A 13,952-nucleotide genomic window follows, 5' to 3' on the forward strand; every position below is an offset into this window, starting at 1 on the left:
AGCTGCGCCAGGGGAGGTTTAGGCTGGATGTTAGGGAGAAGTTCTACACAGAGAGAGTGATTGCTCATTGGAATGGGCTGCCCAAGGAGGTGGTGGAATCACCATCACTGGAGGTGTTTAGGAGGAGACTTGATGGGGTGCTTGGTTGCATGGTTTAGTTGATTAGGTGGGTAGGATGATAGGTTGGACGTGATGCTCTTGAAGGTCTCTTCCAACCTGGTTTATTCTATTATATTCAGATCTTGCAGTTCTTGGAAAAAAAAAAGTTTGTTTTTCAGTCTGTGTTGAGGATGGCAGAAACCCAGGAAGGATTCAGTAATGTGAATAAGTTTTTATACACAGAAAGGTCGCTATGACTCTAGTTGTGTTTTCTAAGAAAGGAAACTTAATACCTGAAAGGCCTTTAGACTTCCTTGGAAAGGCACTTGGGAATGGAGTTGGTTTGACCTTCGTATTTGAGCTGAACATTGTAACCTCCTTATGGTAAGACTGAACCACATCCAGAATACCAGGTTTTCATGTCTCCATTGGGAAAGTGATAATCGTTGAGATCTACTGTGTCCTTAGTGTTGCTTAATACCAACTTCAGTAGTTCACTGAGTCGAGGGACAATGCTAAAAATACCTGCCACTATTTAACTTACACATTTTTTCGTTTTTCTGCTATAACTTCATTGATATTTGGAATCTGTGTGGAGTTTTCAAATGTAAAAGCTTTTAAAAAAATTAAATGAACTGGAAATTGCTGTGTAAATATCTGTGCTGTTTAAAGCACATAAACGTTGTGTTCCACTGATAGCTGAGTTCACTTCAGTCAGTCTTTATTTCTGAACATAACAATGTTTGGTTTATATCTTTATATTTAGGCTTCCATATTCTAAGTCTCATGCAAATAGAAAAAACTATGTCAGCAGTGCTTCTGTAGAAAGGTAGATTAAGAGGTTTGTAATGGATTAGTAAGGTGTAGACTTTCTTCACAGTCCCTTCTCTTCCTCTGAAACCTCAGTAAGGATATATTATTTAAGCAGTTGTCTTTAACATCTTAATTTTGCAAGCAGTTTTGCAGAGATTATTTAAGTTCTATAGGTGCAAACCAGAAGAATCAGTGAGGCTATGAATCTGATTTTCATACTGTGTTACATGAGAAGCAGTGAAACCAGTCTTCAGGTAAACTGAGAAGTGTTTTACTGGGAGCAGTGGATGCAGTAATGGTGAAAGGATTGGCTTAAGATTGGGAGAACTATTTTCCCCTCCTTCCCCAATCCTAAAACCCAAGGCTGTTTGGATCATTATGTTTCTGTTTTGCCAAACACACCAAAGGAAAATTTGTTTTAATTTTGTCATTGTGATTTCAGACTAAAGAAGGTGGGATTTAGAAAAATGTAGTTCTATTCCTCAGTATATGCAGTGTCTTCAAAGTTAATAATTACTAATTTCAAGATAAGATTGCTTTTACTTGATAAATTAGCTTAGGTTGAGTCTAAAGATGTCTGCGTAAGGAAATGAGGGTGTGATTGCAGCATGCTGTCTTAGTCTAGCACTTGTTCTAGCAGCTTTATTGCACCCACAGGCAGCATGTTAGCTAGCAGAACTGACACAGGGTCCCAGGCTGTGTGCAGTGAGATTGCTGACACTTGAGAAACCTGTGCTGCAGCTTTATTATTATTGCATATGCTGTCTAAACTTAGAGTGTGAGAATTCATATACCTGTGTGAAAAACATGCCTTTGTTTCATACAGTAGATACAATTTCAGAATGACCTAAGTTGTTTCACAGCTGATAAAAAACCTAAAACCAAACACAAACCCCCCCAAAGGTTGTTGTCCTGAACTTGTTTTGTTGCAATGCATGGCTCCAGTAAAATAGAATGGGAAAAGTAACCTGATCTTGAGATCTTAGAAACATTAAGTCTGCATGTGTAATATCTGCTTAGATTTTATTTTGAATGCAAGCAAGAAACTTTAGGATCAGGAAATGCCCAGTCATTGTAAATTCAAATATAGAAGAGAGCAGTTTAAGCTTACTGTTGCTTTAAACTGGCCAGTTCTGGAACCCCTGTTACATGAAAGATATGGATATGCTGGAACATGTCCAGAGAAGTACCATGAGATGTTCAGAAGTCTGGAGCTCCTCTCCTGTGAGGACAGGCTGAGAGAGTTGGGGTTGTTCAGCCTGGAGAAGAGAAGGCTCTGAGAAGACCTTCTTGTGGCCTTTCAGTATCTGAAGAGGGCCTACAAGAAAGCTGCTGAGGGACTTTTAAGGATGTCAGGTAGTAAAGGGACTATGGGGAATGGATCCAAGATAGAGAAGAGGAGATTTAGATTAGGCATTAGGAAGACGTTCTTCACCATGAGGGTGGTGAGACACTGGAACAGGTTGCCCAGGGAGGTGGTGGAAGCCCCATCCCTGGAAGTTTTTAAGGCCAGGCTGGATGTGGCTCTGGGCAGCCTTCTGTAGTGGAGGGTGTCCCTGCCCATGGCAAGGGGATTGGAACCAGATGATCCTTGAGGTCCCTTCCAGCTCTGACAATCCTGTGATTCTGTCCTTTTTTGAAAGTAGTTCCGTTTATAAACTGTCTTAATGAAACAACAAAAGATGAGACTTAAAAACTGGCACAAAGGTGTGTATGTATATTAAAAATATAAAGCAAATGTAAATATTTGATACACATACATACTTGTTTTAGCTCAGAGAGGAAGGCATGAAATACCTGACAAAGGGCAGTAAGTAGTCATAGCTGAGAAGGACTGGCTGGTCAGCACTCTGGAAATGTTAGAAAAGATGAGTGATGTAAGAGAATAGCTCCAGAATAAAGAGGTCAGGCATTATCCAAGTTTTGTAAGCCCTGTAAGATACTGTGTTTTTGCAGTAACCATCAGCACAAGTCTGATCCACCAAGTCTTCCTCTCTGGATTCTTGTGACGTAGAAAAGTTTGTGGTAAATGTGTTGTTGGAAGAACTTGTGTCATTTAGCAGGTATTCTTCTCACAGCTAGGGTGCTGTTTGATGTGTGAGATCCATCTGTGTATGGGCTCCATCCTGTTTTCCCTGAAAAGCAGTACTTGTTCTTGCAGCACTGTTGTGATAGCAGTGATAGTATAGACCCAGAAAATGTCAAACCTCCACTAGTATATGAACAAATTGTCAGCATCTTTTCATTTGCTGTGATATGCTTTGATAGGAAAGAAATTTCTCATTTTCAAGTATTTGCTGTTTGCAGGGAAAAAGTGTCTTATGTACTGAAATGTCTAGTAGGGTAACTTTGGGGTTTTTTGTTGTGTTTTGGGGGTTTTGTTTACAAAAAAATAGAAAGGGAAAGAGGCATAGATATAAAAGCTGCTTTCTTCCATTGCTAGATATTTGCTCAGCAATCTGAACTAATTTAAGCCTCTTACAATTTAAATATGTGTGGTATGTATGCAGTATATTAGTCTCTGGAATGGAGGATTCGGGAACAAACAAGCAGTCTTGAGGTTTTGGCTTATGTGTGCTGGAAGGTAACCCTATCTTTTAGATGTTAAACTACTTAGGAAATTGTATTTATTCTATATTAATGTAAGTCCACCATATGTAAATTCTGAAGTTACATAAAGAGAGGGCTATGCATTTTGAAGGTCCTATTATTTTCCTTCTTTTTCATGTAGGAATAGTCTGTTTGTTTCTTATGTCAATGCTCCAGATACATTGTTTTTAAATGTCTTATTTTAAGACTGAGGTTTCACAATATGAAAATTTTGGGGGATTTTTTTTTCCTGGCAATTTTGGGGTCTTATTAATAAGTATCTTAAAAAAAAAAAGGTTGTGGATGTTGGAGACAGAAAGTTGTAACTCAAGTCTTTCAGAATGTGAGACTCCTAAAGTGCTGTTTACTTGGAAGGTAAATTGCCCAGGAGCTATTAGTGTAAATAATTGTACTCAGGGTTGTTTATTTAAAGATTTAGAAAGGTGCTTTCTTCTGGTTAGGTTTGTTTATGAATTTTTATATGGGAAGGTGTAGAAATGAATCTTTCAGATGAATATTAATTGTTTAAATAATGTTCCAGATTGTTGGTTTTCCACATTGAATAAAGCAGCATGCTGGAGACTTGTTTACATTTTTGGACTTCAGTCTGCAGGAAGCCTATGAAGCTAAGAGGCATGAGTTGTACCTTGAACTGCAAAGAAAAGAGGAGAAGATGAGACAACAGTTTGTGCAGAGAGTGAAGGAGAAAGAAACAATATTGAAAGAAGCAGAGCAACAGGTGAGGCATGCCTGTCTGAGTTTGTTTGATGAGGTTTGGAACAGTTTTGTGCCTATCAAAATCCTGAGTTGGTATTCATAACTTCCTAATATGTTGAAGACGGAGCTTAAAATCATAAGCATATTGATTACACAGATTGATTGGATTAGCAGATTGATTAGACACAAGCAAATGAGAAGAACTCCTGTGAGCGGCTAAGGGAACTGGGGTTGTTCAATTTGGAGAAAAGGAGGCTCAGGAGAGGTCTTACCACTTTGTACAAACTACCTGAAAGGAGGTTCTAGTGAGGTAGGTGTTGGTCTTTCTCCCAAATACAATCCACAGGACAAAAAGAAAAGGCTTCAAGTTGCACCAGGGGTAGTTTAGATTGGGACATTAGGCAAAAAGGTGGTCAAACATTGGAACAGGGTTGTGGTTTAGTGGGGGACTTCATAAGGTTAGCAATTGGACTCAGTGATCTTAATCATTTATCCAACATAAGTGATTCTATGACTCTATAAATGACAGGGTTTTTCTTAAAAGAGGGATCTTATGCTCTGAAGACTTTGGTGAATAGCTGGGACAAGTCAATATGGGAGGTGATAGACTGAAGTAAGAGAGTGGTGAATAGAATGGTTGGATGTTTCTTTGTCTTCTCTAGCAGTATGCTGAGAAACATCAGTATGCCATAGCAGCACAGTAGATGCTTTTCATGCATAGGTTGCTCTGAAAAGCCCAAGATTTCAGGAAAAAAGTCTGAGTTGTTTTTCAGCCTAATCAAGTGGGGCAGGTATTTTTGTATGACCTTCAGGTTCACTTGTTAAATAAATGCTCAACACTCATGCAGAGCAGTTTCAAAGTATGGGGGAGGGAGGTGCTTTTGTAGGTTTTGTTTTGTTTACAATCTCCTCTATTCCCATCTGACTTAAGAATATTTGGAGATGTGGAATCTTTCTTTAATATGTTGTTGAAGTCTTAGTCCTGTCAGGCTGGACTAACAGAACAGGATCTTGTCATCTACTGTCTGCCAAACTCTATCATGGTCATACGTGTTTTTATTCAGATACTGGTTTAATTGGAAACCTGTGTCTATTTATTAATGCTTTTTTCTGTACCTCAGTCTCCCAACAAAGATGCAGCAGTTTCTGTGAAGTGTTCAGATGCCTGTTTTAAATAAGACTTCATACTTTGGTTTTCTAAATTTATTAAGTCCACCATACAACTTGTGGAGAAAAAAGAAAAATCAAGTTCAGTCTCTCTCAGTGTGAGACTAGCCAATTAGAGGACTACTTTGTCATGTTCAAAGTAGATTCAGATAGGTTTTGCACAGTACATGTTGGTACCCCTTGATTTTTTCTTTGCATGATTTATACCAGGTGGTTTGTGAGCTCTGTATATTGCAGTTGAATTATGGCTGTTAGTTTTCCCAGTCCCTGATGTGAGAAAGCGATCATGGAGTCCCTCCTAAAGAACATTTGTCATGTACTGTTGCTCCTTATTCTCCAAGTAGTGTGTTTGTGTATCTGGAAACTAAATTAAACCAGGACGTTCTGTTGTACTTAATATTGCTTTTACATCCTTCATTTAGAGGAAGCTTGTAGGTACAATGTGCAGCATTACCACTCCTGGGTGTACAGTTGTTTAGGGCCTTACTGTTTCTACCTTGAATGTTTTCACTGGTATTCCAGTTGGTTTTGCCATGCATCTGCCTAACTGTTGCAATAAAGTAAATAAACTAATAGTATACATCTATGTATCCCTACATAGAAGCACACATATTTATGAAATCTGACAGCTCTGCTTTGTAGAGCAGGCATACTGTTACCTCTGTAATCTTAGTTATTTCTTATTTCTGTCTTTGCTAAAGATGGATCTCTCTGATTTCTATACCAGTATAGCTGCACTCAAGTTGAGTTACACCAACACAGAAGCAGGATTCTAGGAGACTTTGTGTGTGGGGAGATGGGAAGTGAGGAAGGGTGGAGTGAAGTACGCTTTGGTTATCATGCACAACTTCACAGTAGGTTTAAACTCATAAAATTCATCTGGAAGGTAGAACCCATCAATAAACCAAAAGAACAATTAGAGAACAATTACTGCAGCAATTAACTTCTTGCAGCCCATAAGTGACTCTCCCAACCAGACCTATTATGTGTGAACATATTAATATATAAATGTAATTAATATACATATTAAAATTTGTATATATATATATATATGAAAATGCATACTGGTGTAACTAAAGTATATGTGATTCCTTGCTCACATGGGTTTAGGAAAATAGGTTCTGCTTTACAAATAGTGATTTAATCCTTCTGTTGGTAATAATTTCCTCTCTAAAGGCCTCATTATTTTTTATATAATACAGATACAGTCAAATCTAGTAAGAAATATAACATTCTCTTAGTGTCATCCATGGTTTCCACCTGTGTTCTGTGCCTTTCTGTATTGCTGGTTTTAGTCTTAGCAGTTTTAGGAAAGAGCTGAGATTTTTTTACCTACTTTTAACACAAGCTGAGGTAGCTTTTGCTATGTGATGGAATGAGAGGACACAGTCTTAAGCTGCGCCAGGGGAAGTTGAGGCTGGATGTTAGGAAAAAATTCTTCACAGAGAGAGTGATTTGCCATTGGAATGGGCTGCCCAGGGAGGTGCTGGAGTCGCCGTCCCCGGAAGTGTTTAAAAAAGGACTGAATGTGGCACTTAGTGCCATGGTTTCGTTGATTAGATGGTGCTGGGTAATAGGTTGGACTTGATGATCTCAAAGATCTTTTCCAAGCTGGCTAATTCTGTAATTCTGTGATTTTAACTGCAGAAGGGTTTTGTGTTGTGTTATCACCACCTTGTGTTACTAGTTGGAAATGCTATTTTTTGATGCTTGCTTTGAACAGATACAGAGTAAATTTGAACATCATATGCTAATGCATCAAGAAGTGAAACAGAAATTAGAGAAAAAGAAAAAGCTTCTAGAAGACGAAATAGCGCTGTTTATTGAGAAGAAAGCTAATGCTGAGCTACTCCAATCACAAGCATCCATCTCTACGCCTGTTGTTGGTTTGAAGAGAGACCGCAAAAAGTAAGTGCTGATGCTGGACATCAGAGGCATCAATAAAAGAATTCTTCACATATCACCTTTATAATGCAAATTTCAGTAATCTTTTAGAAAAGATAAAAGCATACTTCTATTCTGCTACGTGATAAGAAGGCAGAAGTGTGTAAAAAAAACCCTTATGCTTGGATTTACTTGTAGAGTGACTGTGGTATGTTCTGTGAGCAGTCTTTACTTTTTTTCATCCTTTTCCCACAAAGGAATTAATATTTTTGACTTAAAATCCTGGGCTTTGATGTCAGAGATGAGGAAATTGTCCATGTTCAGGAACAGAGCACAGGAAGGAATTAGGGAGAAAAATTCACCCAGAAATAGTCCTGGACTGCAGCACTCAGGTTCTGATGAAGCAGTCTGACTGCTGTTGTCCCATAGTACTAGATATGTCTTCCTAGTACAGGTTGTTTGGGAAGAGAGATTGATAATGTTGGCTGTAAAATTACACTGAAAGCAGAAAATGACCAAAAAACATTTAACTTTGTTCCTTCCCACCCACATATTTCTTTCTCCACTTCCAAAATGAAAACTTGAATAAATTGTGAAACTTCAGAAATATACTCAAAAGCAGGCTTCAGAATAACATACCTATCTACTTCATGTATAAACATTCAACAAAATGATTGTATGTAAACTTTAAATTGAGTTGTTATTTCTCTCATCCAGACCTATAAGTCATTTAACTTATTCCCTTTCCTATTAACAACCCCATGCAGAGCTACAGGCTGGGGTCAGAGTGGCTGGAGGGCGGCCAGGCAGAGAGGGACCTGGGGGTACTGGCTGAACATGAGCCTGCAGTGTGCCCAGGCAGCCAAGAGGGCCAGTGGCATCCTGGCCTGGATCAGGAACAGTGTGGCCAGCAGGAGCAGGGAGGTCATTCTGCCCCTGTACACTGCACTGGTTAGGCCACACCTCGAGTCCTGTGTCCAGTTCTGGGCCCCTCAGTTTAGGAAGGATGTTGACTTGCTGGAACGAGTCCAGAGAAGGGCAACAAAGTTGGTGAGGGGTTTGGAACGCAAGCCCTATGAGGAAAGACTGAGGGAACTGGGGCTGCTTAGCGTGGAGAGGAGGAGACTCAGGGGAGACCTTATCACTCTCTACAACTACCTGAAGGGAGGTTGTAGACAGGTGGATGATGGTCTCTTCTCCCAGGCAACCAGTACCAGAACAAGAGGACACAGTCTCAGGCTGCGCCAGGGGAGGTTTAGGTTGGATGTTAGGAAGAACTTCTATACAGAAAGAGTGATTGCCCATTGGAATGGGCTGCCTGGGGAGGTGGTGGAGTCGCCGTCATTTGAGGTTTTCAGGAGGAGACTTGGTGGGGTACTTGGTGCCATGGTTTAGTTGTTTAGGTGGGTTGGATTGGTTGATGGGTTGGACGTGATGATCTTGAAGGTCTCTTCCAACCTGGTTTGGTTTATTCTAAATAAAGGTTTTATTAAGTTACAACTTTACTGCAATAGAAAGTGGATTTTTTTGCTACAGAATTTATGCAAAACTGCTGGATTCTAAAAAAACCTCAACAGGTGTGTGCATGTTTCACAAATATCATCCAGACAGCTTTGACATTTTTGGGGTGTAGGCCAGCAGCCTGTGTTTTTGCCAGAATTTATTGCATTTAGAGTAATGTTACTGAGTTCTTTTTCTTAGATGCCCTTTTCTGGCTTACATATGAAAGTGGAATTATTTGTAAGAGAAATCATTATCTGCACTATTAGGAGTAACTCTCAACTTCAGAAAAAAATCTAGATTTGTTTTCTTTGTGTTAGATTTATTTCTCCAGAGTATGTTATGTGCTTGATTTTGTGTTTCATTTCCAGCTTTTCATAATGCCGATGATAGAAGGAAAACAAAGTATTAATATTGATACTTCCTCTTGAAAAAGCAGTGATTCACAGCATGCTTTTGGAGGCATAGGAGTTGCATTTTCTTACTGAAGGATTTGGAAAGTATCTCTTGTTGCTGGATGCTGCAAAAGACGACATTTGAAGTATGATTCATTTACATAAATGCAACAATCAATTACTGTCACCGCCATCATGGACTTGCTGTTATGAATCTGCCTTGATGCACACTTGCCTTAGCCTCTGTGTGGCCAACTTGCTTCCTTTTAAGTACATTATACCAAAGAAAATGCCTCTGTAATAAACAGTTCTGTTCATAATATGAATGCTGTGGTACAAAGGTATTCAGTGCATATATCTGCTATAGCCTTTCTGAAGAGTTATTTTCATATGGTATGTTAGTTTACTAAATGCTATTTAATACAACTGTTGATATAATTTACGGATTTTAATGTCAGATTTTATTTATAGGCTTTCATGTACAAGCACTGCCCTGAATTTCACATGTGATCCTTCTGACCAAAATTCGGTGCTCTACTGCTGAAATAGTAGAGCAGTGCTCTACTGTTGCGTGATAGTTTATCTGCCTTACTAACTGGATGTGGAAAGTGTCTATAACTTTTTATGTTTGTGGCTGTGGTGTTCGGTTACAGCAGAGGCTGAAATTTACAGAAGTTATTAACTGCAGCAGTTCAGGGTAAAACAAGTTTAATTTTTAACTTTTTTTTAAATGCTTTCAGTAACCATGATAACTAATGGAAAACTGTAAGAGGTGCAGTTCTCTGTAGTTTTATGCAGCTGTTCACAAATGAAATACTGACCTGATAGAAATAAAGTGCATTGGTTTTGCTTGTGTTTCTGTTGTTCTGCTTCCTCTCCCTCCCATCTTGTTAAATCCAGGAAGTAAGATTGGACAAAATAGACTCTACATGTTGTGCCAGAAAGGCAACATGGCTTGTGATATACTTGCCCTATGCCACTGTACTTACCATAGAGTCACAGAGTATCTCGAATTGGAAGGGACCAAAAAGATCATGAAGTCCAACTCCCTGCTCCTCGCAGGACGACCTGAAACTAAACTGTATGACAAAGAGCCCTTAACTCTGAGAGGCTTAGTGCATTAAGAGTATTGAGGGAGGTTTTCCTCCCCCTCTACTCTCCCCTAGTGATACTACATCTGGAATCTAGCATCCAGTTTTGGGCTGCCCAGTTCAGTAGGGACTGGCATCTACTTGAGAGAGTCCAATGAAGAGCTACCAGGATGATTAAGGGACTGGAGCATGTGCCCTATTATGAGAGGCTGAGAGCCCTGGGGCTTTTTAGTCTGGAGAAGAGAAGACCGAGAGGGGATTTAATAAATGTTTATAAATATCTGAGGGGTGAGTGTCAAGAGGGAGGGGACAGCTTCTTCTCCATTGCACCCTGTGATAGGACAAGGGGTAATGGATATAAACTACAGCACAGGAGGTTCCACCTCAACATGAGGAGGAACTTCACTGTGAGGGTCACAGAGCACTGGAACAAACTCCCCAGAGACATTGTGGAGTCTCCTTCTCTGGAGACTTTCAGAATCCATCTCTATGCATTCCTGTGTGACCTGTGCTAGATTCTGTGGTCCTGCTCTGGCATGGGGGTTGGACTTGATCTTCTTAGGTCCCTTCCAGCCCCTAACATTCTGTGGTCCTGTGACCACTGCTCTGAAGAGTGTGTTTCAGTGACTGACCTCACCACCTATTTTACTCACCCAGTGGTGCACATCATATAAAATTGTTTTCCTTCAATTTTGTAGGAAGAGGAAGAAATAGATGCTAAGATACATAAACCCTTCATTGACCAGGAAAGGGTCAAACTGCTAATTCACAGGCTCCACAGGCTGTAACATAGGAGGGAAGGATTAAGAAGAGACTCTCATTTAGCCCGCACAGTGTGTAAATAAACTTCTTTCAAGAGAAGAAAATGAGCCAGGCCCAGAGCCTGTGATTGATGTCTGACTGCTCCTTCCTGAGCAGAATGTAGTTGGATGAAGGACTGTATTTTTTTGTTTGGTTTTGTGCCACTGACTGGGCCATTTGTCTCTGTTTGAATGGAAGCAAGGGATATGCCCTCCTTAAAGGAGGTAACAGCTAAATGGAAAAAAAAAATCAATCACTTTTTAAACTGATTTGGAAATGTTACTAAGTGATCTGGAGTAAAATGTGATTACAACTGAGTTGTGTGTACTGGCAGCACTCAGTTATCCCTCTGTGGGTTTTTCCAACCACTGATGCTAATTAGCTCAAGCACAGTGCTTCATAAGTGTTACAGAATGGCATCAAAAGACAGATTTAGTTGTCTGTAGTGTGGCCACTTTGCTGAGGTCAAAGCATAAGATGGTTAAGTACTGTTTGACCTAGATGGCTCTGTGTTTGGCCAGTACCAGAGGATGTGCTGTGCTTTGACATCTGGCAACCATGGATAGTACCATGTGGATACCACATTTATTGGACTTAGCAGCAAAACAGAACTCGTGCAGGCACTTGTGCAGGACTTTGGGTCAGGTGACAAATACAGGGAGTTTGTTCAGTTGTAGCAAAAAATGATGTAGCACAAAATGTAAAGGACAATGGGTTTTTCTTTCTTTTTTTCCCCCCTGGTACTCGATCCATGGGAAGTTATCTATAATTGTGGGAAGTTCACTTAAAGATGCAATATCAGGCAAGCACAGAAGTGCACGTCCCAGCGTGCATTAAGCACAGCATAGCTACCCAGTTCCGGGAGGTGAAGGTCCCACTCTGCATTGCACTGTTATGGCCCCCTTCTCTAGCACTGTGTACAGTTTTGGATGCCTCAGTATAAGAAGGACATTGGACTATTAGGGTGTGTCCAGGGGATGGCAACCAAGATGATGAAAGACCTCAAGGGCAAGACTTATGAGGATCAGATGAAATCACTTTATTAGTTCCACTTGGAGAAGAGAAGCTAAGGGGTGACCGCATTGTGGTCCACAATTTGTCCAAGGTAGGCATCAGAGGAGTGATAGGATGTGAGGAAATTGAGTGAAGCTGTCAGAAAAGTTGAACATTAAGTTCTTCACTAAGAGAGCAGTTGCTCACTAGAACAGGCTCACTAGGGAAGTGGTAATGCCACCAAGCCTGTCAGAGTTCAAGGAATGTCTGGATGATGCTCTGAGTCATATGGTTTAGTTTTAGGTAGTTCTGTGATGATTCTTTTTGGTTCCTTCCAACTTGAGATACTCTGTTTCTATGATTTTAACTCATGCAAACACCAGCCTCTTCCATAGCAGTAGCAACATCATCTCTATATAGAAAGGAAAATACTCGAAAATGAGTAATCTGTCAAGGCCTTTGTGAAGAGTTGTGTAATTTGCATTCAGTTTATCACTGCAAAAATTGATTTAGTGTAATTCATAGAGAGGTGAATTACCTAACTGGATACTTACAAATTAATGTGAGACATAATTTCTGCACTGAATATATTTTTTAAAATGCAGACCATAGGATCAAGGCAGCAACACCCTGGTAGCTGATGGATTTAAAATCAGAAGAAAAGGGCTTCAACGGGATTTTTCACTAGGGTGCGCTCAAAGGACATGGCTGTGGCTTTTGTGGCAAGGATTGTTCCACTGACCTACGGGAAGGCTGGGGAAAGACCATTTCGAAGGGCTTGTAATGACAGGAAACTGGAGCAGGGCAGATTCAGGTTTGATGTAAGGAAGAAGTTCTTTACAATGAGGGTGGTAAAATACTGGAGCAGACTGCTCAGGGATGTGGTTGACACCCTGTCCCTGGATACATTCAGAATCAGACTTAATGTGGCCTTGGGCAGCCTGATCTGGTTCGAGGTGTCCCTGCTTACTGCAGGGGATTTGGACAAGATGACCTTTGAGGGTCCCTTCCAACCCAGTGGAATCTGTGAATCTCCAGAGGTCCCTTCTAACATCAGCAATTCCAGAATTCTGTAGATCATTTACCATCAGCATTTTTTTTTCCACAGAAAATGTTAACTAATTTTCTGTACAAGCAAAACCGTAAGTGCAGGAGGCAGTATGAAAGTAAGCGCAAAGAGAGCTCTAAGCTCATGTGGTTGGTTGTGTCTGCTAGGGCATTAAAATGCTGACATCAGCCTGTGTAATTTGAAGAATACAATTGCTTCTCATTCTGATCCAAAATATTTTAAGACTTTGCAGAAATGGTTGTGAAAATAGCATTCTTGGGAAATACTATTGAGATGTGTCAGAGTGTTTTCTGGGTGATCCTTCTGTAAGGCTTAACCTTTCAAAAAGGGTCATATGGAACTGCACAAATGTCTTCTGCATCTCTTTTAATACCTCTTTATTTCCAGGGTACCTGTGCTTATAACCCATAAATAATCATCTCTCTTGGTACTTTCAGTTTATTAGTGTAGTTTTCATAAATAAGGAATCTACCCAAGTAATAATTTCAGAAATAAGTTCTGTTTTTCCAGCAGAAACTTGCCTTTCTGGGGTTTTCATATCTAACTGTGTAGGATTTGGTTATGTTCCTATTCATATATACATATATATGTTACTATTCATATATACAATCCATAGGTGGTGGGTTTTTTTGGTGGTTTGTTTTGTTTTGTTTTTTAAACAAATGTACACACACAGAAGTATGTATTTCATTCCTACCTTTCTAGATTTGTGTGTGTGGATATGTAGATCACTCACAAGTGCCACAGTTAACTAAGAGTAATCCCCAGGCTGTGCTGATCACTTCAAGAGACTATCTTCGTTCTTAACGCATGGCCTTGATGCTTGCTGGCAGT

At 39.9% G+C, this 13,952-nt stretch overlaps 1 protein-coding gene across 3 annotated transcripts in view; it reads left to right on the forward strand.

Annotated features, from left to right (window-relative positions):
• SEPTIN10 (septin 10) overlaps positions 1-10,020 on the forward strand; it is a 32,285-nt gene extending 22,265 nt beyond the window's left edge. For 2 of the 3 annotated variants that reach the window (XM_068137363.1, XM_068137370.1), the window contains 3 exons: positions 4,108-4,240; positions 7,109-7,293; positions 9,141-10,020. In XM_068137363.1, coding sequence (XP_067993464.1) covers positions 4,108-4,240; positions 7,109-7,293; positions 9,141-9,150 — 328 coding nt within the window. In that variant the 3' untranslated portion in view covers positions 9,151-10,020. Of the gene's footprint in view, positions 1-4,042; positions 4,241-7,108; positions 7,294-9,140 lie in introns of those variants that run through there. The other variant, XM_068137379.1, reaches the window with a different exon arrangement.
• Positions 10,021-13,952: the final 3,932 nt, after the last annotated feature.

Source organism: Melanerpes formicivorus, unplaced genomic scaffold (genome assembly GCF_026170545.1).
Source record: "Melanerpes formicivorus ecotype bairdi unplaced genomic scaffold, bMelFor1.0.p_v2 SCAF_1, whole genome shotgun sequence".
Classification (NCBI taxonomy): Eukaryota; Metazoa; Chordata; class Aves; order Piciformes; family Picidae; genus Melanerpes; species Melanerpes formicivorus.